We start from the raw sequence: 27,055 nt of genomic DNA, 5'->3' as shown, positions 1-27,055 counted from the left end.
GTCATTACAGTTGTTCTCTAATAATAGTGCTGTGATAGGGGTCTATACAGTATGTATATTTTCTTTCTATTGCTTATTGCTTCAAGTGATTGTGATAATATTTATTGTGGTTTGTGAAGTCTTTCACATGCAACTGCACCGGAAAAAGAACTACTATGACCAAAATCATAGAGATAATGTTGTTGGAGTGATGAGAAATTGATGAGTGATGGGGACATTCAGTCATGGATCTTCTGAAATAGTCCATGGCCTCCTTTCTTCTTAAAGGAAACCTACGATTTGATTTGATGCATTATGAAGCAAACATACCTTGAGAATGCTGTAGCTACACTGATGTAGGAACATATTTTGGTTAATCCCTGAGCTGAGTGGTTTTGCTGATAAAACAGATATAACATTATGATAATGAAGCTCTGTCGCTTCTATGGCTGCTCTAGCGCTTGCTTTCCCGCTTCTCATAGCAGGAGAGTTTTTCTCTACAGCAGATGATGATGCAATCACTTTTCTCCCTGCCAGACAGAATAATCAATTGCTGCACCATCCCCCAGCCACTGTGTATGAGTGATCCAGCTCGGGTTGATTAGTGCTTGACTAACCACCATGTGTAATTGCAAGCTCCTGTTTGTAATGTGTTTATCTTGGCAGCCACGCTGTCTTAGCTTTCCCAAGGTCCTGAATGTTATAATTGTTTTTTCAACCAAACTAGCTCAGGGATTAACCAAGATATAGTCCTGTATCAATGTAGCTACAGCATACTCCAGGTATGTTTGCTTCATAATGCATCACATCAAATGGTAGGTTTCCTTTAAATCCATGTTTTAAATTATGCTAATGAGGGGGCATTACTAGATGACCTCAGTATTATAGCTTTGCAGGCTGTTACACTCTCTCTCTCTGCTTCCTAAGCAACTCCCCCCTCACTCTACCTGCTGTAATCACAGACAGTAGTAGAGGGAAGTGCTCTGCACAGTGAAACAATTTATAAAGCTTTAGCCCCTCCGAGCCCTTTTGACTCATTCGCATAATTGTAAAAGTTGATTTTAAAGGAAGGAGTCTATGGATAACAAATATAACTAGATTACTACAGTCACGGTCCCCGGATCTGAGAGTAATGTCCCTGGTTTATCATGATGGATTTTGATGGTGGATTTCCTTTAATACAGGACAATTATAGTGCTGTGGTGACATCATCTCCTTGCTTTGATGGCACAACCCCTTTAAACAACTGATGTTTATAAAGGCACTTTATTAACTTTCTTGTATTTATAGAGCACATTCACCTCTGAGGAACCCAACCTGCCAAAATAGGAAGAAACAACAAAAAATAGGAAATAGCATAATCATCATTTCCTATATACAAAGTGTTTATTATAAGCCATGTTTTTGTGATATAATAATGGCCTACAGGGGACGACTCAACAACTAGGGAGCCTATACCTTAAAATTGGTAAACTGCATGGCAGGGGTCTTGAGGGGGCGCCGATCGCTGTAATGGCAGCCCTGAGGTCCAGTAAGGACCCCAGGGCTGTCCTCAGGTAGTGCCTGTAAGATCCAGTCTGTGATGGGATCTTTAAGGGGTTGTCCACTGTCAGCAAATAATTGATATAGTTTGTGTAAGGAAAAGTTATACAATTTTCCAATATACTTTCTGTATCAATTCCTCACTGTTTTCTAGATCTCTGCTTGCTGTCATAATATAGAAACCTTATTCTTGACTTCCAGTCAATGAAAATCTGTCCATGGTCACACAGGTGCAGGACTTGTTATGTCACACAGCTCTGATTACTCTGTAATATAACGGGACGCGCCCCTGTGTGACCATGGTCAGATTTCTAACCACTGAATGTAAACATTGAAGCTTTCTATAGCAAGACAGCAAGCGGAGATCTAGAAAACTGTGAGAAATTGATACAGAAAGTATATTGGAAAATTGTATAACTTTTCCCTTACACAAACCATATCAATTATTTGCTGAAAGTGGACAACCCCTTTAAGCTACAAACTGGCTATGTCTTTAAGCAGTTAACCCTTTGCGGCTGTTGTGTTTTGTCAGGTAATAAAGTACCAGTCAGTGAACAGAAGTCCTCGGCGCTGTCCTCAGCACTGCCACCTCCACCTCCATTACCAAAGTCCTCGCCAGCCCCCCCACCGGTCCCAAGTCTACCTCCCCGAATCATCAGGTAAGTCTCCACTGATGAGCTATGAACAGGTTCATGTTAATCTCAGATCTGTGGGGGCTTCATATTCCGGACCCTCCACTTTTAGCTACAATGAATGGAAGCAATAGATGCAGTAACTCAGATTGGCCACTACACAGAGAGGGGAGCAGTTCTTTTCTCTGTGCTGACCAGTAGAGGACTTGATGACTCGTCATATGGGGTCTGAGTTGAGGCTGATTTGTAGCAAAATAAGTTATTTTTGAGCAGATTTGGGTCAGGGTGTAAGATGTTACAGATTTGGGCCAGTGAGTATGAAGGTAAAGAAGGGATATTGGAAGGAGGATTGGGAGAGGAATTAGTGAACGAGAAAGAAAGGAGCTTAATATGTGGAAACAGACTGATGTCTTAGGCTACATTCACACTGCCGTTGCCCGCTGTACCGTAGCACGGCGGGCACACGGCAGCGCGCGGGGAGAGGAGGAGGAGGTGAGCGCACCCCCGCCCCTCTCCATAGGAAGATATGGATATCTTTTTCTGTTTTACGGAGCGGTACGGTGCCACACGTGTGCTGCAGTGTACTGCTCCCGTAGGGCGCCGTGCGCCCATTGCCATCTATGGGGGACGTATATTGGGCGTATATACATCCTCCTTGCGGCAGTGTGAATGCAGCCTTAGACTGTAAGTTACATGGAAATGGCAACATGCAGTTATATCATTTCATTCCGGCAACTGATTCCTGGCCCCATCTAGTGGTTACTACAGTAAATATTTTGGGGGTCATTTACTAAGGGCCCGATTCGCGTTTTCCCGACGTGTTACCCGAATATTTCCGATTTGCGCCGATTGTACCTGAATTGCCCAGGGATTGTGGCGCACGCGATCGGATTGTGGCGCATCGGCGCCGGCATGCGCGCGACGGAAATCGGGGGGCGTGGCCGAACGAAAACCCGACGTATTCGGAAAAACCGCCGCATTTAAAAACCGAAAAAGTGTCGCTTGGGGAGCGCTTACCTTCAACTGGTCCGAGGTGGTGCATTCCGGCGTGATGAGATGACTTTCAGCGCAGCAGCGCCACCTGGTGGACGGCGGAAGAACTACATTCATAAATCCCGGCCGGACCCGAATCCAGAGCAGAGAACGCGCCGCTGGATCGCAACTGGACCGGGTAAGTAAATGTGCCCCTATGTCACCATACAGGGATAATACACACAGTGATGTCACAGTACAGGGATAATACACACAGTGATGTCACAGTACAGGGATAATACACACAATGATGTCACAGTACAGGGATAATACACACAGTGATGTCACAGTACAGGGATAACACACACAATGATGTCACAGTACAGGGATAATACACACAGTGATGTCACAGTACAGGGATAATACACACAGTGATGTCACAGTACAGGGATAATACACACAGTGATATCACAGTACAGGGATAATACACACAGTGATGTCACAGTACAGGGATAATGCACACAGTGATGTCACATTACAGGGATAATACACACAGTGATGTCACAGTACAGGGATAATATACACAGTGATATCACAGTACAGGGATAATACACACAGTGATGTCACAGTACAGGGATAATACACACAGTGATATCACAGTGCAGGGATAATACACACAGTGATGTCACAGTACAGGGATAATACACACAGTGATGTCACAGTACAGAGATAATACACACAGTGATCTCACAGTACAGGGATAATACACACAGTGATGTCACAGTACAGAGATAATACACACAGTGATGTCACAGTACAGGGATAATACACACAGTGATGTCACAGTACAGAGATAATACACACAGTGATGTCACAGTACAGGGATAAGGGACAGACAGTAGGTGTTCTCCTTAAGGAGACAATGCCAATTAAGGCCACCTTAAAGGCGTGTGGAGACTTAAAGCCTTAAGGAGAACACCTACTGTCTGTCCCTAGTCAATAGCCTCTCACATAGCCAAATCAGTTCCCTACGCTGTACTGAGGAGACCCAATCAGGTCGAAACAGTGCTGTCTACAGTTGGGAGTCTGTTCCTTATGGAATAGATATACTGGTTTGACTTAATCCCACATCATGTTTTTAGACTTCTTGTAAGTCATACTTGATGTTAAGGGGGCTGCCTTTCAAGGTAGCAAAAGGAGGTATTGTTTTCCATTTAACACCTTGGAAAACTTATTTGCAGTACAGGGATAATACACACAGTGATGTCACAGTACAGGGATAATACACACAGTGATGTCACAGTACAGGGATAATACAATAAGTGATGTCACAGTACAGGGATAATACACACAGTGATGTCACAGTACAGGGATAATACACATAGTGATGTCACAGTACAGACATAATACACACAGTGATGTCACAGTACAGGGATAATACACACAGTGATGTCAAAGTACAGGGATAATACACACAGTGATGTCACAGTACAGGGATAATACACACAGTGATGTCACAGTACAGGGATAATACACACAGTGATGTCACAGTACAGGGATAATACACACAGTGATGTCACATTACAGGGATAATACACACAGTGATGTCACAGTACAGGGATAATACACACAGTGATGTCAAAGTACAGGGATAATACACGCAGTGATGTCACAGTACAGGGATAATACACACAGAGATGTCACAGAACAGGGACGATTTACTAAGTATTTGTTGTGTGGATGATGATGATGTTGCTGAAGTTAGAGAAATATTAATTATTCCTTTTTACTCCACAGAAGTAACAATGAAGATAACAAGAATGATGAAGGTATGTACATGGGTATGTCAAGGGACAAAGTGGATATAACCCTTCCTTGATATAACGCATAATAACCGTAGAGAAATATTAATCCTAGTCCCGCTCTCAGTTGAGAAGTGGAGACAATTGTATCCAGTCTAAACAATGCTCTGTGAGCTAAACAGCCAGAACTGCAGATTGATACATTGTAACAAACCAGCATCTGACCTATTGGGGCCCATTAACTAAGGGCTCCGCGGCCGCACTTTCATCGGGTTTCACGACTTTTTCCGTTTTGCACCGAATTCCGACGGGATTGTGGTGCACGCAATCGGATTTCGGCGCACGTGACAGAAATCAGGGGGCGTGGCCGACGGAAAACCCAGCAGTTTCTGAAAAACGCGTAATTTAAAAAACAAAGTGTGTCGCAAAATCAAGCACTTACATGCACCGAGAAGAACCAGGTGAACTCCGGCGGACCTCGGCGCAACAGCGACACCTGGTGGACATCGGGCGCACGACCTTAGTGAATTGCCGGAAGACCCGAATCCTCGTCGGAGAACGCACCGCTGGATCGCGACAGGACCGGTTAAGTAAATGTGCCCCAATATCTCTATTCTGAACATGACATTCCTATGAATCATATAATTAATGTTATTTTTGTCTTGCATTTTGCAGGTGCTGTCATAGATGATATAGTAAGTATTGTGAGCCTGAGCAGAATGTGCCTCTGCTTCATTAAATTAGGATTAGGATTAAATTAAAAAAAGAAAAAGCATTGCACCTACCTATAGGTGATCAGTTGTGTCGAAGGTCTGTCTTACTTACATTGAGCTGCAATACCTGACATCACCTATGGAGAAATGTGGCGCTGTTTCTTAAACATTCTTACTTGTACAACCCCTAGAATTGGATTAATTAAGTTAATTACAGAACACTTTACTGTTAACCTTTCATATGCCATAACACATCATACAAGGGTGGTTGCATATCTGTAGATCAATTTTCAAAGGTGGACAATGAAGAGGTAAGATGTCATCTGGACATGTCTCTTCTGAGACCTCCTGTCATTGTAGAGACAGAAACACATGTACAATACAGACAGTGACATGGATGTCTCTTACTGACATGTAAATAACCCGAGACATCAAGACCGAGGCTGACAGGACATGGACCAGTGACAGGGAGCGCTGCTCCTGCTTACTGAATGCTGCCAGTGACTGACACCGAACTACAAGACAGAAGTGCGTCCCCTAAGATGATAGACCGGCAAATGTAAAGTCTAGTTACATATTCTACTCAGCAGATCATATCTGTATCCGGGAGAGCTGGGTGGCATACATATTAGTACACACATTCATACACTCATATATACACACATTTATATACTTTTATATACTACACACACACAGGGGGCCACATTTATTAACGTGTTTGCACCAGTTTTCTGTCTGATTAGACATAACGTGCAAACTACTTGTACACGTATTTATAAAGTGTCTGCGCCCGTATATCCACATCCATACATTGATACACACATAGGGGAGGGGTGGGATGTATTGACGCACTTTCTCCACAATTCTGGTGATTTTGCACCAAAAAAACTGTGAAAAGCCTTACACCACAGTTATCAAGGCTTTTGAGACCTGTTTTTAGCCATTTTCCAACTTGTCCGCCTGAGGAGGCGTGGCCTTCAGGAAAAAGGGCGTGGCTTGACATAAAAGGGTGCGTGGTCTATTTTACTGTGTGCCAAAAAATTGTGTCACAGAGTTTAGACCACTTTAAAGTAAGTCTAAACTACTTATCCTGCACCAGATTCATTAACACAGTGATAAATCAGGCGCAGAAAATGACTTTTCCTCCACTAAACTTGGGACACATTGATAAATCCCCCCCCCCTCTCCCCTCCATAGGGGGTTATTTATCATTAGGCTCCTTGGGACAGTTCTATGTCTATTTTTGGAGTTTCGCTGCCCATCAGATACATTAAAGTGGCTTTGGCCCCTTAATAAATGTTCTTATGGTCTATTTTCTGTCTGGGATTTTTTTTTTTTTTAAAAAGTTCCAAAAAAAGTCTCAAGATTTCAAAAAAAAAGTCTCAAGGCCCAGCACATAGACCAGCAGGGGACTGGAGTAACTGTGAGACTTTTTATAGACAAGTCATGACTCTGGCTTTGCGCGGCATTGCACTAGCAGTAGTTCTATGTCTACCCCGGATTAATTAAGAGGTGGGAATAGCCCTGTGAGATTTTTTAGCAGTGAAAAGTCTAAAAAAAAAAACCTCAATGTGACTACTTTGAGACTTTTTTACGCCAAAGAAGCCCAGGAAAACCAATGATAAATAACACTCATACAGTATATACTCATCGGGGGTCATTTACCATACGCCAGTGCTACCGCGCTGTGCTGCCTATAAGGTGCAGACGGATACATCAAGAGGCTCCGGGTGATGTCCTTTACAAACAAGCATTTTATGTAACTCTGGTGTGAGATGGCAGAGAAGTCATTATACTGTCCTTATCCCTGGTGGTCTAGGGCAGTAAGAGGTTAGTTTAAGTATCCCTGGAGGTCTGGGCAGTAAGAGGTTAGTTTAGGTCTAGGGCAGTAGAGGGGCTAAAGATGACTGTGTAAGAGAGTTATGGTAAGTACCTCTGGTGGGAGAGAACAGAGAAGTCATTTTACTGTCCTTATCCCTGGTGGTCTGGGCAGTAAGAGGTTAGTTTAAGTATCCCTGGTGGTCTGGGCAGTAAGAGGTTAGTTTAGGTCTAGGGCAGTAGAGGGGCTAAAGTATTGTCAGAGGGCAGAGATGTCATGTTATTGTCCATATTACCGGTGGTTTAGAGTTCTAAGGCTTTAGTTTAATCAAGGGTTATAGAGGGGTTGAAGCCAACATCATCACGGGTTCAATTATTTAGATCCTTGGTGGAATAGGGACAGTAAGGGGTCACTTTACTAGTCTCTGGTGGTCTAGGAATTAGAGGGTGTTAAAGTTAACAGTTCGTGTCCCTGAACTAATAATAGCGTGCAGGGTCCCCATAATCAGCTCTGATCTTTGGGGCAATGATGACACTCCTACAGCGCCTCCTCGGGCTAACCAGGTCCCCTAAAGAAAAAGATACTCGTTGTAGGTGCTTTCTGTGGCTAATAGGTGAGGGTCCTGGATGTAGACCCTCCTAGAACCTCATAATGTTGCTATAGTTTATATAATATAATCCTTATGTTTGTTTGAAGAGTGAAGAAAGTGATGAGGAATTCTATGAAGATTTTGATGAGCACAAGTAAGTAAATTGTGTATATGTGTACAGTGTCCTATCCGAAATCCCAGCATCTTGCTATTAAATGGTCCTGGAATACCAACTCTTAAGCAAGTTTGCACATGCAGTCTCGGTAAATGTGGGAGAGCCGGGAAGTACCGTATTTTTCGGACTATAAGGCGCACAAAAAAACTTTTGATTTTCTCAGAAATCAAAGGTGCGCCTTATAGTCCAGGGCGCCTTATATAAGAACCGTACTTACAGGCAACAGCTGCCTTGAACTGTGCACAGGTCTGCCACCTGCTGGTCATTCATCCTTATATTCCGGTGCGCCTTATAGTCCAGTGCGTCTTATGTATGAACCTAGACATTTTAGCATTTATTTATGGTGCGCCTTATACTCCGATGCGCCTTATAGTCCGAAAAATACTGTATGTGATGTTATATATCGGATCTGTACATAACTAGGACAACGATAAGTCAGTATGTGATCCCTGCTGCCCCCCCCCCCCTTCCCTAATGGCTGTTGGATGAAATCAATCCTCTGTCTAGAGATGATAGGAGTGAGCCTCCAGCACTGCACCTCATCCATGTGAGTCTTCCCTTCTAGTGCTCAGTACAAGAAAAGTCAAGAAGAGAAGAATGAGAAACAGCGGAAGAAAGAGCTGGAGCAAGCCAAGAAGGAGCAGAAGGAGAAGGAGAAGAAGGAGCAGGAGATACGGAAGCGATTCAGGGTAAATCCTAAATCTGTAGGGGCTGCAGAGGTAACATGAGGGTCCAATTTTCGTAGGCCAATATTACAAATATCATCCTGGCTCAGTTTTATCTCCCAGCACCTCCTACTCCTAACCTTGATTGACAGTGACCGGACCTTGTGGCCACACACATGGTGCACCAGAATCCTTATTTGTACATAAATACATTTTACTCAATTTTTATTTTTTTCCAAAAAGATAAAACCTATAATGGAAAAGGCTTCACCCACAGGACATAATTAAAAATATAGATGTGACCATGGAAGCCACTGCCTCTCACAAGCGAATCTTATGATATCACTTGTGGAGTTACCTTCTACTAAGACCTGGAGGCTCCACCATGTTGTAATTTGTCTCCCTGGTTTTTCTGTAGTTAACTGATAAGATAGAAGTCATCCATCAGGCCAAAGCCAACACGGACTATAAGGGCGGCAAAAATGAGCTGACCTTCAAAAAGGAAGATGAGATTGAGATCATCCGAGTTACTGATAATCCGGAGGGAAAATGGCTTGGAAGAATGAAGGGAAATTGTGAGTATCTGCCCAGCTTTACCATTCCTCACGCCCTGTAGAATTTATTTATTTTCCTCCCGGATTCGATTTTTTTCTTCTTCCTCCCTTCCAGCAATTCTTCCTCCTCCCTTCCATTTTTTTCCTCCTTGCTTCCATCTTTTATTCCTTTTCCCTTCAATCTTTTCTTCCTCCTACTTTCCATCTTTTCTTCCTCCTCCCTTCAATCTTTTCTTCCTCCTCCCTTCCATCTTTTCTTCCTCCTCCCTTCCATCGTTACCTCCTACTCTCTTACTCCTCCCTTCCCTATTCTCTTCCACCTATCTTCTTTTCCTTTCCTTCTGCCTTCCATTTTTTGCCTCCTCCATTCCATCTTTTCTTCCTTATCCATTCCATCTTTTCTTCCTCCTCCATTCCATCTATTTTTCCTCCTCTCTTCCGTCTTGTCTGCCTCCTTGAAACCTTCTTTTCTTCCTCCTCACTTGCTTATTTTCTTCCTCCTCCCTTCCATCTTTTCTTCCTCCTCCCTTCCTTCTCCCCCCTACTTCTTTTCTTCCTTCTCACTTCCTTCTTTTCTTCTTCATTGACTTCCTCTTCCATCCCTTCCTTCATTTCTTCCCTCCTACATTCCATCTTTTCCAATCCCTCCCTTCCTTCTAGTATTTCTCCTCCTTTACGTCTTCTCTTCCACCTCACTTACTTCTTATTCTTCCTCCTCTCTTCCTTCTTGCCTGCCTTCTTGAATCCTCCTTTTCTTCCTCCCCCTTCCTTCTTGACTTTCTCCTCCCTTCCAACTTTTTCTCCTCCTCCCTTTCTTTTCTTCCCTCTCCCTTTCATCCTTTCCTTCTCCTCCCTTCCATCTTTACCTCTTACTTCTTGTCTTCCTCCTCCCTTCCCTATTCTCTTCCACCTCCCTTTTCCTTACCTCCTGTCGTCCCTTTTTTTGCCTTTTCCATTCCTTCCATTTTCCATTCCTCCATTCCATATTTGCTTCCTCCTCCCTTTCTTCTTCTGTTCTTCCTCATTTCCTTCTTTTCTTCCACCTCCGTTCCTTTTTGTCTCCCTTCCTCCTCCTTTCCTTCTTGTAGTCATCCTCCCTTCCTTCTTATCTTCCTTCTTTTCTTTCTCCCTGCTTCCTTCTCTTCCTTCCTTCTTTTCTTCCACCTCCATTTCTTCTTGCATCCCTCCCTCCTCTCTTCCTCCTTGTATTTCTCCTTTCTTTCTTTCTTTCTTTCTTTCTTTCTTTCTTTCTTTCTTTCTTTCTTTCTTTCTTTCTTTCTTTCTTTCTTTCTTTCTCCCTCCTTCCGTTCTCTTCTTTTTCCTCCCTGCTCCCTTCCTTTTTTTTATTGCTTCTTCCTTCCATATTTGTTATATATGTTACCCTGTTAAAGTTTGCAGACATAATAATTGTGTAGCAACGCAGATGGTCGCACCCATGGTTGTAATATGCTGCTCTGCTTGTCAGACGGATATATAAAGACGGCCATGTTGAAGGTGGATTATGACTCGCTGCCCAGGAAGAGTGTTACAAAGCGCGGCCCCCCTGTGAAGGTGGAGAATGACCAGGATATCTATGATGACGTCGGCGAGCAGGACTCCATCAGCAAGTAGGAGAATCATTTTAAGATCATCGTAAGAAGGGCAACCTATAAGTACAGGATGAGGAGGGGGTGGGCCAGGCTCCGATGGAAAGGAGGCAAAGGAGATGGCAAATACATGAATATATCTAAATCACCCCAGATCATAGGAAAAATCGTGAATAACCCCTGTGTCACTCTAGACCACCCGGAATATGTTAATTGTTTCCTGTAAGGTCACTGTACTGCCCTGTGTATGGACATAGTGTGTGGATACTATGTACTACATGGCGATATTATTTAGGCAGAGCATGTATACCATGTGAACAGTGCTATGAAATGCCTTTTGTGGTATCATGGGGAATCTATATATTTCATTATTACCCTCTTGGATAAACATAGGCTATATATGATCAGTGAATGTTCTCGATCTCTGTCTATAGGAAATGGTGATAGTGTATGTTTTGCAGCTTTATTATATGATTTCTCTTAAATTTTCTCTTTCAGTCACAGCGTTGGTGGAAATACACGTGAGTACTATATATAAGTATATATATATATCTTATAGTAATAGCTACAGCATTCCCTGCTACTTCCCTGATAAATCTACCCAATAATCTCTACACAAATACTGTATATCCATAGATTTTCCACCGCCGCCTATTGTTGGAGAAGACGGGGAGATCTATGACAGTGTTGAGGACGGTCCTCCAGACAGGTAGGTAGAATATTCATTGTATATGAGGTTATGGTCTGCATGATACACCTGTGAGTAGGGGGCTCAGCATAAGCCCACCCTATGACACCCATAGATTGGTGCTACTAGGGACTGAAGGACCATATTACCCATTGAGGATGGTAATTTGGCATGGAGACTTGCAGTTCTGCAGAGTCTGCCATTTTATATGCACTAAAGCAAATTTTAGGGGATTTCAGCAGCTTAAGGCATACCCTTAATTGGCCATAAGTCTGAACCTGATAGGGCCAAAAATTAAGTGCTTATTTTATGGTATAGGTGATCAATACCAGATTGCCAAACACAACCACAACCACTCTACAGTGTACGGCACTGTGCTTGGTGAGGAATATAGAGGCTGCAGCTGATTTATGGGGGTTCTAGGTGTCGGACTCCTGACACTGAGATATTGATCACATGTTCTAAGGATAGAGAAATCTGTACAGCGTCTACTGGTGTGCATTGCATAGCCTGGGTACAATTATCTCCACTTCTCACAGTCTAGACAATGCTCTGTGAGCCAGTCTCGAGACTGATAGATTGTAACAAACTAGTAGAGAGATCTATGCATCAATTAGTGATGTGTCTATCTCACAGAGCATTCCCAGACTTGATACAATTGTCTCCATTCAGAGGCATACATAGCTAGTCCTGCTCTCATCTGAGAAGTGGAGACAATTGTATCCAGTCTAGACAATGCTCTATGAGCTAATCACAGCTGCAGCATCTGCACAGATCTCTCTGCTGGTTTGTTACAACGTATCAGTCTTGAGTCCAAGGCGTTTAGCTCACAGAGCATTGTCTAGACTTGATACAATCGTCTCCATTCAGAGGCAGTGACCCTGTACATAGCTAGTCCTGCTCTCATCTGAGAAGTGGAGACAATTGTATCCAGTCTAGACAATGCTCTGTGAGCTAAGGACATCAGTAGCAGATATTACCAGGATACAGGATACGTCTACACTGATATTCTGCCTTTCTGAACTGAACACTACGTTCTACATTACAAAGCTCGGCAGCACAGGAGGAAGAGAAAAGCAGCTTGGCGTTGTGGAATATCTTTAGGAAGCGGAAGGGGACTGAATACAAAAAGAAAAATGTTCAGGATAAAACGGAGCAAGAAGAGATGGAAGAATCTGAGGCGTAAGAGAATAGAAGCTCTGCTTCCAGCCAGTACTAATCACTGGGGTCACCCCGCACCGATCAGACCCATCACCCGCTATTAATCACATGCTTCCTATCAGATTAACTGAATGATTAATCCACGCTTCATTTTAACTAACCAAATTATAAAAGACACACAAATGATGAGTAGTGGGTTCACATGTGGCATTAATGATGCGTTTTATAAACGCAATGTTGACCATTATGCAATTAGCAAATCTCTTCGCTGTTGTGGTGCGCATGCGTTACCCCCATGTGTAACCGCAGCCTCAACACAACTGGCCTTCAGTTCTGGCAGAAGAGCATTGACATAGGGAAGTATAGGATAAGAAATATGGGGCAGCAGACATCCAGGGCCTCACAACTAAGGGGGGTCTAGGCCCAACACAATGGGGGACATTTACTTACCTGGTCCTGTCGCGATCCCCGATCTGGACGGTCCGATGAAGATGAAGTCCAGCGCGATTCACCAACATTGTGCGCCAGAGATCCTGCTTCTGTCGCTTGCCCGCTGAGATCCGCCGGAGTTCACCTTCTTCTTCCCGGTGTTCGTAAGTGCATGTCTTGCGACACAATTTGCACGTTGTCGGAATCCGTTTTCCGAATCCGTTGGATCGTCCGACGGCCCACCCCCCGTTTTGTGTCACGTGATGCACCGATGCACCAAAATCCGATCGCGTGCACCAAAAACCCCTGTTAAATGCGGCACAACTCGGAAATCGTCTGGAAACCCGACAAAAATGTGGTCCGCGGACCCTTAGTAAATCTGCCCCAATATGTGCTGACCTCCCAACTCCTATAAAAAAGGATACTGTAAAATATCCCCCTTAGTGGCCCTATACTGTAAAATATCCCCTGTAGTGGCCCTATACTGTAAAATATCCCCTGTAGTGGCCCTATACTGTAAAATATCCCCTGTAGTGGCCCTATACTGTATAATATCCCCATTAGTGGCCCTATACTGTATAATATCCCCATTAGTGGCCCTATACTGTATAATACCCCCTTAGTGGCCCTATACTGTATAATATCTCCATTAGTGGCCCTATACTGTATAATATCTCCATTAGTGGCCCTATACTGTATAATACCCCTTAGTGGCCCTGTACTGTATAATACCCCCTTAGTGGCCCTATACTGTATAATTACCCTATTAGTCGCCCTATACTGTATAATACGCCCTTAATGGCCCTATACTGTATAATACCCCCTTAGTGGCCCTATACTGTATAATATCTCCATTAGTGGCCCTATACTGTATAATACCCCCTTAGTGGCCCTGTACTGTATAATACCCCCTTAGTGGCCCTGTACTGTATAATACCCCCTTAGTGGCCCTATACTGTATAATTACCCTATTAGTGGCCCTATACTGTATAATACGCCCTTAGTGGCGCTATACTGTATAATATCTCCATTAGTGGCCCTATACTGTATAATATGCCCTTAGTGGCCCTATACTGTATAATAGCCCCTTAGTGGCCCTATACTGTATAATACCCCCTTAGTGGCCCTATACTGTATAATAACTCTATTAGTGGCCCTATACAGTATAATATTCCCCTTAGTGGCCCTATACTGTATAATATCCCCTTTGGGGCCCTATACTGTATAATAGCCCCCTTAGTGGCCCTATACTGTATAATATCCCTCTTAGTGGCCCTATACTGTATAATAACCCCATTAGTGGCCCAATACAGTATAATATTCCCCTTAGTGGCCCTATACTGTATAATATCCCCATTAGTGGCCCTATACTGTATAATAACCCTATTAGTGGCCCTATACTGTATAATACCCCCTTAGTGGCCCTATGCTGTATAATAACCCTATAAGTGGCCCTATACTGTATAATATCCCCTTTGGGGCCCTATACTTTATAATACGCCCTTAGTGGCCCTATACAGTATAATATTCCCCTTAGTGGCCCTATACTGTATAATATCCCCTTTGGGGCCCTATACTGTATAATAGCCCCCTTAGTGGCCCTATACTGTATAATATCCCTCTTAGTGGCCCTATACTGTATAATAACCCCATTAGTGGCCCAATACAGTATAATATTCCCCTTAGTGGCCCTATACTGTATAATATCCCCATTAGTGGCCCTATACTGTATAATAACCCTATTAGTGGCCCTATACTGTATAATACCCCCTTAGTGGCCCTATGCTGTATAATAACCCTATAAGTGGCCCTATACTGTATAATATCCCCTTTGGGGCCCTATACTGTATAATACGCCCTTAGTGGCCTTATACTGTATAATAGCCCCTTAGTGGCCCTATACTGTATAATAACCCTATTAGTGGCCCTATACTGTATAATATTCCCCTTATTGGCCCTATACTGTATAATAACCCTATTAGTGGCCCTATACAGTATAATATTCCCCTTAGTGGCCCTATACTGTATAATATCCCCTTTGGGGCCCTATACTGTATAATAGCCCTCTTATTGGCCCTATACTGTATAATAACCCCATTAGTAATACAATAATCCCTACAAAGTGTAATACCCCCCCCCCAACCCCAGTATAATACACTGGTGCTGTGTATGACCCCCAGTATAACACCCCAGTGCAGCAATTAGGTAGATGGAGATGTTATGGGTGAGTTTATTACAAAACCTTTTATTTTGGTAGTTTACTCTTTCACCTGTTACACCTTGGGGCAATAAATACTTTCATCACATGGTCAGTAAAATAAATTGCTCCCCGTGGAATGAGACTTCATGAATCTCCCCGTCTAACTCACAACCTACCTCCCTACCTACCTAAGGTCTCTCTGATTCTACTAACTACTGAAATGACTTTTTTCCCACCTGTGACCTTCAATTGAATGATTTTGCTCCTCGTTATGTATTCATACTGTTAACTTCTGTAAATATCGGTGTTGACAGCTGTTTAGATCCAAATTCAGATACCTTCTACTTCTCCAGTTCTCTGCTTGCTGTCCTATTAAAGGGAACCTGTCACCTTCTTCATGGCACTGCACTGTCCATATGAGTCCTATTAAAGGGAACCTGTCACCTTCTTCATGGCACTGCACTGTCCATATGAGTCCTATTAAAGGGAACCTGTCACCTTCTTCATGGCACTGCACTGTCTACATCAGTCCTATCAAAGGGAACCTGTCACCTTCTTCATGCCACTGCACTGTGTATATGAGTCCTATTAAAGGGAACCTATCACCTTCGTCATGGCACTGCACTGTGTATGTTAGTTAAATAAAAGGGAACCTGTCACCTTCTTCATGGCAAAGCACAGTCCATATGAGTCCTATTAAAGGGAACCTGTCACCTTCTTCATGGCACTGCACTGTGTATATCAGTCCTATTAAAGGGAACCTATCACCTTCGTCATGGCACTGCACTGTTTATATCAGTCCTATTAAAGGGAACCTATCACCTTCGTCATGGCACTGCACTGTGTATGTTAGTTAAATAAAAGGGAACCTGTCACCTTCTTCATGGCACTGCACTGTCCATATGAGTCCTATTAAAGGGAACCTGTCACCTTCTTCATGGCACTGCGCTGTCCATATGACTCCTATTAAAGGGAACCTGTCACCTTCTTCATGGCACTACGCTGTCCATATGACTCCTATTAAAGGGAACATGTCACCTTCTTCATGGCACTGCACTGTGTATATCAGTCCTATTAAAGGGAACCTATCACCTTCGTCATGGCACTGCACTGTGTATGTTAGTTAAATAAAAGGGAACCTGTCACCTTCTTCATGGCACTGCACTGTCCATATGAGTCCTATTAAAGGGAACCTGTCACCTTCTTCATGGCACTGCACTGTCCATATGAGTCCTATTAAAGGGAACCTGTCACCTTCTTCATGGCATTGCACTGTGTATATTAGTTGTATTAAAGGGAACCTGTCACCTTCCACATGGCACTGCACTGGGTATATCAGTTTTATAAAAGGGAACCTGTCACCTTCCACATTCAGCTTTAATTCACTGGAATGCCTCCTTTACTTAAAGGGGAACTTGTATGTCCCATGAGATCCATCCATAATGTTCCAAAACCCATGGATATCTGATAGATTCAGCCTCGCCTCTACTTTGAGAATGGAGGTCCTGTATTGCTGTGATATTTCTGGGTCTCTTCTCTCCATTCTGTTCCAAGGAGCTACAGGTAGCTCGGTGCAAGCCATTTCCACCACCTAGAACCAGGTTCCCCGGGTATAACTGTAGGTATGAGTGACGGCTCCCCACGGCGGCCATTACACCCTGTACATTGATGCACGCCTGCTCCTCAGTCCATGTGTCATCATGATATGTGGTCAGTGAGGCATGAAGAAGCCTGCGCCTCCTACCTGTGTCATGTCACGAGCTCCAGGTGATGTACCCCAGACATATAGCCCCCCCCCCCAGGTGTGTGCATAGATGTAATAGGAAGATAGAAAAATCACTAATGTTCTATTAATATAATCCTTTATATCTTTACAGGGCAAATTCTACCTTTGGTAAGTAACCTGATATATCTTTAGACGGATATGATATACTGTAGATATAGATATTAGATTGATAAAAAGATATGAGAAAGATATAAGATGGACAGACGGATATTAAGATAGATGGATATGATGAGATAGGATGTAGAGTATATTATATGGGATGGATGAATCTGTAGGATAGATATTAGATAGATACATGTGATACATATTGTTGTGTGATGACTATATATTTTGGTGTCTCGGAGCAGAGAGCGATGTTTATGATGATGTGGAATCCTGCGACTTTCCTCCCCCTCCTATTGAGAGCAGGTAAGAAGTATCCCGGTATATACGGGGCTTATAGCGTCAGATGCTACAGGTGTAATATATAATACATTCTGTGAGTGCCTGATATTAGAACATATCATGTGTCTTCCAGTCTGACAGCGAACCCCAGACCTTCCGGGAAATCCTCCGACTCCAAGACCCTGAAAAGGCTCGAAAAAGAAGAGAAAGAATTCAGGAAAAAATTCAAGGTAAATGGTTAAAGAAGATTTACCTCTCTCTACTGTATATATGTTATTGGCCACTCACATATATACACAAGTATATATAAGTAGCTGTGACACTGGAGAAATTTGTAATCACACGTTTGTATGCTGTTAGTAGCTGCAGAACTGTGATATATGGATTTATATACCAGGATTGTAGCTTTTCCAAGTGCACCGGCCTCCTCCTCACACTGCAGTGGTTTTAACTTCACAGCCCCTTCTTGCTCTGAGCTGTAGCTGTCTTCTGGTTTTCTACAATGGCAGTCCCTTAGAACAGAGGGGCTGGGTGATGGAGAAACTTAAAGGAAATCTACCATCACAATCCCTCATGATAATCCAGGGACATTACACATAGATCCAGGCACGGGGGCTGTGGTAATCTTCTTATATTTATTATCCATGGCCTTCTTCCTTCTAACATCAACTTTCCTAATTATGCCAACGATGGGTGTTTCCAGAGCCCTTCAGCTCTGAAGCTTCACGGGTTGTTACAATGAGCAGAGCAGGTCTCCCTAGAGTGAGGAGGGGGAGGAGACATGTTCTGCTCATTGTAACAGCCTGTGAATTTGCAGTAACACCACTGGAGCCCTTAGGGATCATGAGCATAGTTTAAAAGTTGATTATAGAAGGAAAGAGGCCACGTTGCCTGGATCTATGAGTGACGTCCCTGGTTTATCATGATGGATTTTGATGGTAGATTTTCTTTAAAGCAGAGAACACAGAGCACAGCAGTGTGAGGACACGCTCCCAGCTCCCAGGTTATATGCATTTAGGCCCGGTCATCCTTGCACAATCTTACAGCATCATATAGTAACTTCCCCATTGATCCAACCCTTTATTCTGTTCTGTAGTTCACAGGGGACATCCGGGTGTTGTCATCGGTCCAGGTCGTGGCCAGTCTGGCTACTAAGAAATGGGGATCTAAGGACTTACCTCTGAAGCCTGGAGAGACGCTGGATGTCATACAACACTCCAACCCTGACACACTGCTATGTAAAAACGGCGAGGGCAAATGTAAGTGCACGTGACTGCAGTACATGGCATCACCACAGGGGTCGCTAATGTCAGGGTGATACAATCGCAGATCTTATAGACGTCCTGCAGCCTCATGCACCCGCACCGCACACTAATGCTATAAATGTGCACAAAATAAAAAGTGCTACAGGCGGATCATGTGCAGTTATGTCTCAGGCTGATGTAAATGATTATAAATGCCACAAGAGGGTGTAGAAGTGCTCCTCTTCTCAGAGACTACTTTTGGGAAGTGTCCCTCTTTGTGAGAGATCGGTTACTCCTAGACATCCCTCTACAACCTTATAGCCCACTTAATAAACTTCTATAGGTGAAACCGCCATATCAACAAACAGCGGCCTAAATATTACATTGCCACCTAGTGGTCACTTTTTGCACTGCACAGACAGTTTGTTTCTGAGCTGAAGTTTTGCTGCTTTTAAAGGAAATTTACCATCAAAATCCATCATGATAACCCAGGGGACACTGATCCAGGCACCGTGAGTGTGATAATCGTCTTATATTTGTTATCCACAACCACCTTCCTTCCAGAATCAATTTCTACACTTATGCTAATGAGAAAGAGGGGCTCCTGGGGGTGTTACCAGAGTGCCTCCATGCTGCAGATTTACAGTCTGTTCCACTGTGCAGGAGCAATTCCCCTCTCTCACTATGTTGCTAAAACTTCCTCTGCTGCAGTGAGGTTACATGAGAGGGGAAGGGGAGATAGTGTAACAGCCTATAAAGCTACAGCACTTAGGGGCGCTGGTAACACCCCCAGAGCACTTCTGGCTCATTAGCATAAAATAAAAAGTTGATTTTAGAAGGAAGGAGGCCATGGATAAGACATATAAGAAGATGACCACATTCCCGGTGTTCCTGGTTTATCATAATGGATGTTTATGGTAGATCTCCTTTAAGTATAGTTCATATTGGGATCTTTGCAATTATGATAAAATATGTGTTTTTTCCCCCTCAGATGGTTATGTATCAAAAAGCCACATTGTGGATCAGTAAGTAGACAATTTTGTTCAAAATTGATCCAAAAATTATTTGTGTAAACTCTCTTCGACGTAAACTATGTGGTGCCATATTACAAGGTTATAATCAATAGGCTATTGTACTGTACTGTACTTATCTCCTCTGGTGTTAACAATTATAAATCCTTCATCCTTACTCTATGCACTGAGATTAATGACACAAGCTGCCAGGGTATCCACGTTCTATAATTCTGAGCTGCCATGAAAGAGATGTATCTAAGTTGTATTATTTTATGTTCTGTTTTTGATCAACTTTATCTAAGCTGCCATTTTATAAGTATCTGCCTTAGATAGACCTGAGCTGCTGTATCTAAGCTACCATGCTATTGACATCCACCTTAAATACAGCAGCCAAGAGGTCGTATCTCAGCTGCTATTAAATAAGCATTCACCTTACATAGAGCTGAGCTGCGGTATCTAAGCTTCCATGATATAGGCATTTACCATACATAGAACTGAGCTGCTGTATCTAAGCTGCCATTATATAAGTATCCACCCTACATAAAGCTGACCTGCTGTATCTAAGGAGCCATTATATAAGTATCCACCGTACATAAATCTGAGCTCCCGTATCTAAGCTGACATTATTATAAACACAAGCCTTACGTAGAGTGGCTGTATCTAAGCAGCCTTTATGTAGCCATGCAACTTCCGTAGAGCTAAGATACTGGGGCAGATTTATCAAGCAGTCTGAAAGTCAGAATATTTCCAGGTGCCCATGGCAACCAATCACAGCTCAGCTTTCATTTCACCAGTGCTCATGAATATTTTAAAGGGGAGCTGTGATTGGTTGCCATGGGCAATTGGAAATATTCTGACTTTCAGACTGCTTGATAAATCTGCCCCACTGTATCTAAGCTCCCATTATATAGTAATCCTCCCCAAACAGAGCTGCTGTATCTATAATCTGGTGTAAGAATACATGTATTATTTATATTCTGCTTCCAAAAATAGATCTACATTTTTGGGGGTGAGGGGGAAACATATCCTTCAGCCTTTGTCCAGTGATCTGCTGAACGGTTTTGTTGGGTGTTTAGGGCCTCAAGTGTAACTTCCATCTTGGGGCCCGTGAGTCTTCAGTGATTCCCCAGTCCCGCAGTATTGGGTGTCCAGTTCCTTCCATTGTTGTCTATGTGGGAAGTGAGTGCAGCAGGGACCATTAGTGACAAGCAATATGGCGGCACTTCCTGTTGTCACTTCCTGCTGACCCCCTACAGACATAATGGTACAACCTGGCAATATCCATAACTTTCCCTGCTCCTATTTATCTGCATGGACAGGGATGGCGCATGATGGGAAAAAACAGGAACTAGACACAAGTATTCTAAGATCAGTGGGGTCCCAGGTGTTGGACCCCCATACTACGTAATTAAGCTGAAGTGTTATGACTGTGTCCGTGATGGTTTGTTTTTGTTGTTTTTACAGTGAAGGGGACATCTATGATGATATTGGAGAGGGTACGTATCCTACCAACGTTATTAACCCCTATATCTCTCATGTATTATTAGCATTATAACGGCAGTATATAGTATGGGGGCCACTAAGATAGGGCATTATATAGTGTGGGGACCACTCATGGAGGCGTTAAATAGTTTCATGACCACTAGGGGGGCATAATATAGTATGGGGAGCCACTAATAGTCATCATATAGTATTGGGACCACTAGGGGGCCATTATATAGTATGAGGGGCACTAAGATTGGGCCTTATATAGTATATGGGCCACTAGATAGGGATTATATAGTATGGAGGCCACAAAGATAGGGCATTTTATAGGATGGGGGCCACTAAAGGCCCATTATATAGTACTGGGCCACTAGGGGAGCATTATATAGTATGGGGGCCACTAAGATAGGGCATTATATAGGATGGGGGCCACTAAAGGCCCATTATATAGTATTAGGGCCACTAGGGGAACATTACATAGTATGGGGGCCACTAAAATAGGGATTATATAGTCTGGGGGCTACTAAGCTGGGACATTATATAGTATGGGGCCACTAGGGGGCATTATATAGTATGGGGGCCAAAAAGATAGGGCATTATATAGTAAGGGGACCACTAGGAGAGCATTATATAGTATGGGGGCCACTAGGGGAGCATTACATAGTATGGGGGCCACTAGGGGAGCATTATATAGTATGGGGGCCACTAGGGGAGCATTATATAATATGGGGGCCACTAGGGGAGCATTATATAGTATGGGGGCCACTACGGGAGCATTATATAGTATGGGGGCCACTAGGGTAGCATTATATAGTATGGGGGCCACTAGGGGAGCATTATATAGTATGGGGGCCACTAGGGGAGCATTATATAATATGGGGGCCACTAGGGGAGCATTATATAGTATGGGGGCCACTAGGGTAGCATTATATAGTATGGGGGCCACTAGGGGAGCATTATATAGTATGGGGGCCACTAGGGGAGCATTATATAGTATGGGGGCCACTAGGGGAGCATTATATAGTATGGGGGCCACTAGGGGAGCATTATATAGTATGGGGGCCACTAGGGGAGCATTATATAGTATGGGGGCCACTAGGGGAGCATTATATAGTATGGGGGCCACTAGGGGAGCATTATATAGTATGGGGGCCACTAGGGGAGCATTATATAGTATGGGGGCCACTAGGGGAGCATTATATAGTATGGGGGCCACTAGGGGAGCATTATATAGTATGGGGGCCACTAGGGGAGCATTATATAGTATGGGGGCCACTAGGGGAGCATTATATAGTATAGGGGCCACTAAGATAGGGCATTATATAGGATGGGGGCCACTAAAGGCCCATTATATAGTATTGGGGCCACGAGGGGAGCATTACATAGTATGGGGGCCACTAAAATAGGGATTATATAGTATCGGGGCTACTAAGCTGGGACATTATATAGTATGTGGGACACTAGGGGGCATTATATTGTATGGGGGCCACTAAGATAGGGCATTATATAGTGTAGGGGCCACTAAGATAGGGTGTTATGTAGTATGGGGGCCACTAGGGGAGCATTATATATTATGGGGGCCACTAAGATAGGGCATTATATAGTATGGGGGCCACTAGGGGAGCATTATATAGTATTGGGGCCACAAGGGAGGGTATTATCCAGAGATTAGGGCTGGGGGGACACTGGATTTTCCTGCAGTGCCTCTTTGGTCCCTCTTCCATCATTAAATGGGAAGTAGTAGAAATTATAATTGTGTCATTTTTCTTCCTCCCTGCAGACTGCATCTATGATAACGACTGAATCCACCGGCAGACGCATCATCACCATCATCAACCTCATCCACATCATCTCTGGAATGATGGCATCCGGGACATTCTCATGTATATATAGACTGTGACAGTCAGCTCGCTGCTCTCTTCTGATTGGTTGCTGAGTAGCAGGGGGTGTATTTCACAAGAAAGTATATAAAGATGTAAGAATAAAAAATGTGTCTTCTGCTTCTCCAAAGTGAAAATTGAGGACAGATTTTAGGAAAAACTAAAACATAAACCATAATTATTATACAGTATATACAGTACATTATATTTAAAAGGGGATGCCTGGTTTTTAAAGTTCACTTTTTTTATCAAGTTACAAAGTATTTTGTTTTGGAGGATTCGGAATGTGGGGATCACATGGGGTGTCTATTAATTTACATAAGAATGTGTAATGCCTCACTTCACCTGCGGGAGTGCTGCAGGGAAATCCAACACTTAATGCTAGATCAAATTCCGATCATAGGGGTCTCCGTGGTGGCTAATACTGGGTTGGGCTCATTATCCGGAGACTCTTCTAATTTAAAGGGATTAACTAAATCTTGAAATTTGACTTCACGTTCCTTGAGATATTTTACTGAGATATAGAAACTATAACTTTCTTACAACCTGCAAAGCCCCTAGGGCAGTGGTGGCGAACCTATGGCACGGGTGCCAGAGGTGGCACTCAGAGCGCTTTCTGTTGGCACCCAGGCCATCGCCCCAGCACACCAGACAGGAATTGAAGAGTCTTCCTGCAGATCCAAGCATCTTAAAAGATTTTTGGTTGGCACCTCGCGATAAATAAGGGGGGTTTGGGGTGTCTTTTTGGGCACTCGGACGCTAAAAGGTTCGCCATCACTGCCCTAGGGTAAAAATATGACATCTTATTCTACCCAGAGGCATGATGGGATTGAATTGTGTTGGGTTTAGGTCACTATTGCTTTGTATAGTTCAGGCCACAAGGGGGCGTATCAGGTTATATTCATCCACAGGGATAAAGGCCCGGCAGAAAGCTTGATACTTTGTGTGTGTGAATATAGTCTTATGGGATGTCACCTGTAACAGCTGTATTTATTAATGATGACGCGTCTTCTGTTCCTTGTAAAGAAATAAATATTTTGTACTGTCCATTTGTCTGGGAATATGCTTTCCTATTGTTTTCCGAGTCTACTTTTCACAAAATTGACATTTCTGACAATGGTGCAAATGCTCTAAATTTATTTCAGATCTCAACTTAAAGGAATTTTCCTGGCTTGGCCAAACAAATCTGCTTGTTTCCAAAACTAGCGCCACTCCTGTCCATGTCTGGTATTGCAGTTCCAAGTAAATTGGCAAATTAAAGTACCATACAAAACCTGTGGACAGGGGCGACGTCCTTGTTTGTGGAAGAAAGCTGCCACATGTTACTCAGCTTTGACATCATCTTTAAATGACAAATGATGACATTTTCTTGGATTTTCTTAGATTTAAAGGAGTCTCCTAGTCCATACACCCTACAGGGATTGTCCCAGGAGAGGTGTGCTATCCTAATAGGCGTCGGTTCCAGGTTTCGGAAGGCCCCTGGGTGACAGAGCCTCAGTGGGCCCCTTTGCAGTGAACTCATGTGGCGGAATAAAAATGCAGAAACTAAAACAGTCTCCAGTTCCCTAAAATATTCATAGTTTATCATCCCAAACAGCCCCCTCATGGTTATTGTATATACAGCCCCCTCATGGTTATTGTATATACAGCCCCCTCATGGTTATTTTATATACAGCCCCCTCATGGTTACATTATATACAGCCCTCTCATGGGTATTTTATATACAGCCCCCTCATGGTTATTTTATATACAGCCCCTCATGGTAATTTTATATACAGCCCCCTCATGGTTATTTTATATACAGCCCCCTCATGGTTATTGTATATACAGCCCCTCATGGTTGGTTTATATACAGCCCCTCATGGTTAGTTTATATACAGCCCCCTCATGGTTATTTTATATACAGCCCCTCATGGTTAGTTTATATACAGCCCCTCATGGTTATATTATATACAGCCCCATCATGGTTATTTTATATACAGTCCCTCATGGTTATTTTATATACAGCCCCTCATGGTTATTATATATACAGCCCCTCATGGTTATTTTATATACAGCCCCCTCATGGTTATTTTATATACAGCCCCTCATGGTTATTTTATATACAGCCCCCTCATGGTTAGTTTATATACAGCCCCTCATGGTTATTTTATATACAGCCCCCTCATGGTTAGTTTATATACAGCCCCTCATGGTTATTTTATATACAGCCCCCTCATGGTTATTTTATATACATCCCCCTCATGGTTATTTTATATAAAGCCCTCTCATGGGTATTTTATATACATCCCCCTCATGGTTATTTTATATACAGCCCCTCATGGTTATTTTATATACAGCCCCCTCATGGTTATTTTATATACAGCCCCTCATGGTTATTTTATATACAGCCCCCTCATGGTTATTTTATATACAGCCCCCTCATGGTTATATTATATACAGCCCCCTCATGGGTATTTTATATACAGCCTCCTCATGGTTATATTATATACAGCCCCTCATGGTTAGTTTATATACAGCCCCCTCATGGTTATTTTATATACAGCCCCTCATGGTTATTTTATATACAGCCCCTCATGGTTAGTTTATATACAGCCCCTCATGGTTATATTATATACAGCCCCATCATGGTTATTTTATATACAGTCCCTCATGGTTATTTTATATACAGCCCCTCATGGTTATTATATATACAGCCCCTCATGGTTATTTTATATACAGCCCCCTCATGGTTATTTTATATACAGCCCCTCATGGTTATTTTATATACAGCCCCCTCATGGTTATTTTATATACAGCCCCCTCATGGTTATATTATATACAGCCCCCTCATGGGTATTTTATATACAGCCTCCTCATGGTTATATTATATACAGCCCCTCATGGTTAGTTTATATACAGCCCCCTCATGGTTATTTTATATACAGCCCCTCATGGTTAGTTTATATACAGCCCCTCATGGTTATATTATATACAGCCCCATCATGGTTATTTTATATACAGTCCCTCATGGTTATTTTATATACAGCCCCTCATGGTTATTATATATACAGCCCCTCATGGTTATTTTATATACAGCCCCCTCATGGTTATTTTATATACAGCCCCCTCATGGTTATTTTAAATACATCCCCCTCATGGTTATTGTATATACAGCCCCTCATGGTTAGTTTATATACAGCCCCCTCATGGTTAGTTTATATACAGCCCCTCATGGTTATTTTATATACAGCCCCCTCATGGTTAGTTTATATACAGCCCCTCATGCTTATTTTATATACAGCCCCCTCATGGTTATTTTATATACAGCCCCCTCATGGTTATTTTATATACAGCCCCCCTCATGGTTATTTTATATACAGCCCCCTCATGGTTATTTTATATACATCACCCTCATGGGTATTTTATATACAGCCCCCTCATGGTTATTTTATATACATCCCCCTCATGGGTATTTTATATACAGCCTCCTCATGGGTATTTTATATACAGCCCCTCATGGTTATTTTATATACATCCCCCTCATGGGTATTTTATATACAGCCTCCTCATGGTTATTTTATATACATTCCCCTCATGGGTATTTTATATACAGCCTCCTCATGGTTATTTATATACAGCCCCCTCATGGGTATTTTATATACAGCCCTCTCATGGTTATATTATATACAGCCCTCTCATGGTTATATTATATACAGCCCTCTCATGGTTAAATTATATACAGCCCCTCATGGTTATTGTATATACAGCCCCCTCA

General features: G+C 42.9%; 1 protein-coding gene across 3 annotated transcripts in view; it reads left to right on the top strand.

Annotated features, from left to right (window-relative positions):
- FYB1 (FYN binding protein 1) overlaps positions 1–24,345 on the top strand; it is a 61,596-nt gene extending 37,251 nt beyond the window's left edge. For 2 of the 3 annotated variants that reach the window (XM_072135360.1, XM_072135350.1), the window contains exons 3-19: positions 2,054–2,180; positions 4,923–4,954; positions 5,603–5,622; positions 8,156–8,202; positions 8,789–8,912; positions 9,307–9,463; positions 10,908–11,049; positions 11,527–11,549; positions 11,665–11,737; positions 12,767–12,898; positions 17,384–17,400; positions 17,640–17,700; positions 17,810–17,906; positions 18,773–18,935; positions 19,912–19,945; positions 21,398–21,429; positions 23,199–24,345. In XM_072135360.1, the coding sequence (XP_071991461.1) occupies positions 2,054–2,180; positions 4,923–4,954; positions 5,603–5,622; positions 8,156–8,202; positions 8,789–8,912; positions 9,307–9,463; positions 10,908–11,049; positions 11,527–11,549; positions 11,665–11,737; positions 12,767–12,898; positions 17,384–17,400; positions 17,640–17,700; positions 17,810–17,906; positions 18,773–18,935; positions 19,912–19,945; positions 21,398–21,429; positions 23,199–23,221 (1,304 nt within the window). In that variant the 3' untranslated portion in view covers positions 23,222–24,345. The remainder of the gene's footprint in view (positions 1–2,053; positions 2,181–4,922; positions 4,955–5,602; positions 5,623–8,155; positions 8,203–8,788; positions 8,913–9,306; positions 9,464–10,907; positions 11,050–11,526; positions 11,550–11,664; positions 11,738–12,766; positions 12,899–17,383; positions 17,401–17,639; positions 17,701–17,809; positions 17,907–18,772; positions 18,936–19,911; positions 19,946–21,397; positions 21,430–23,198) is intronic. The other variant, XM_072135369.1, reaches the window with a different exon arrangement.
- The last annotated feature ends 2,710 nt before the right edge of the window (positions 24,346–27,055 follow it).

This window comes from Engystomops pustulosus, chromosome 1, assembly GCF_040894005.1.
Source record: "Engystomops pustulosus chromosome 1, aEngPut4.maternal, whole genome shotgun sequence".
In the NCBI taxonomy this organism is placed as follows: domain Eukaryota; kingdom Metazoa; phylum Chordata; class Amphibia; order Anura; family Leptodactylidae; genus Engystomops; species Engystomops pustulosus.
Note: the sequence above shows the minus strand (reverse complement) of the source record. Positions and strands in the feature narration are given on the sequence as shown.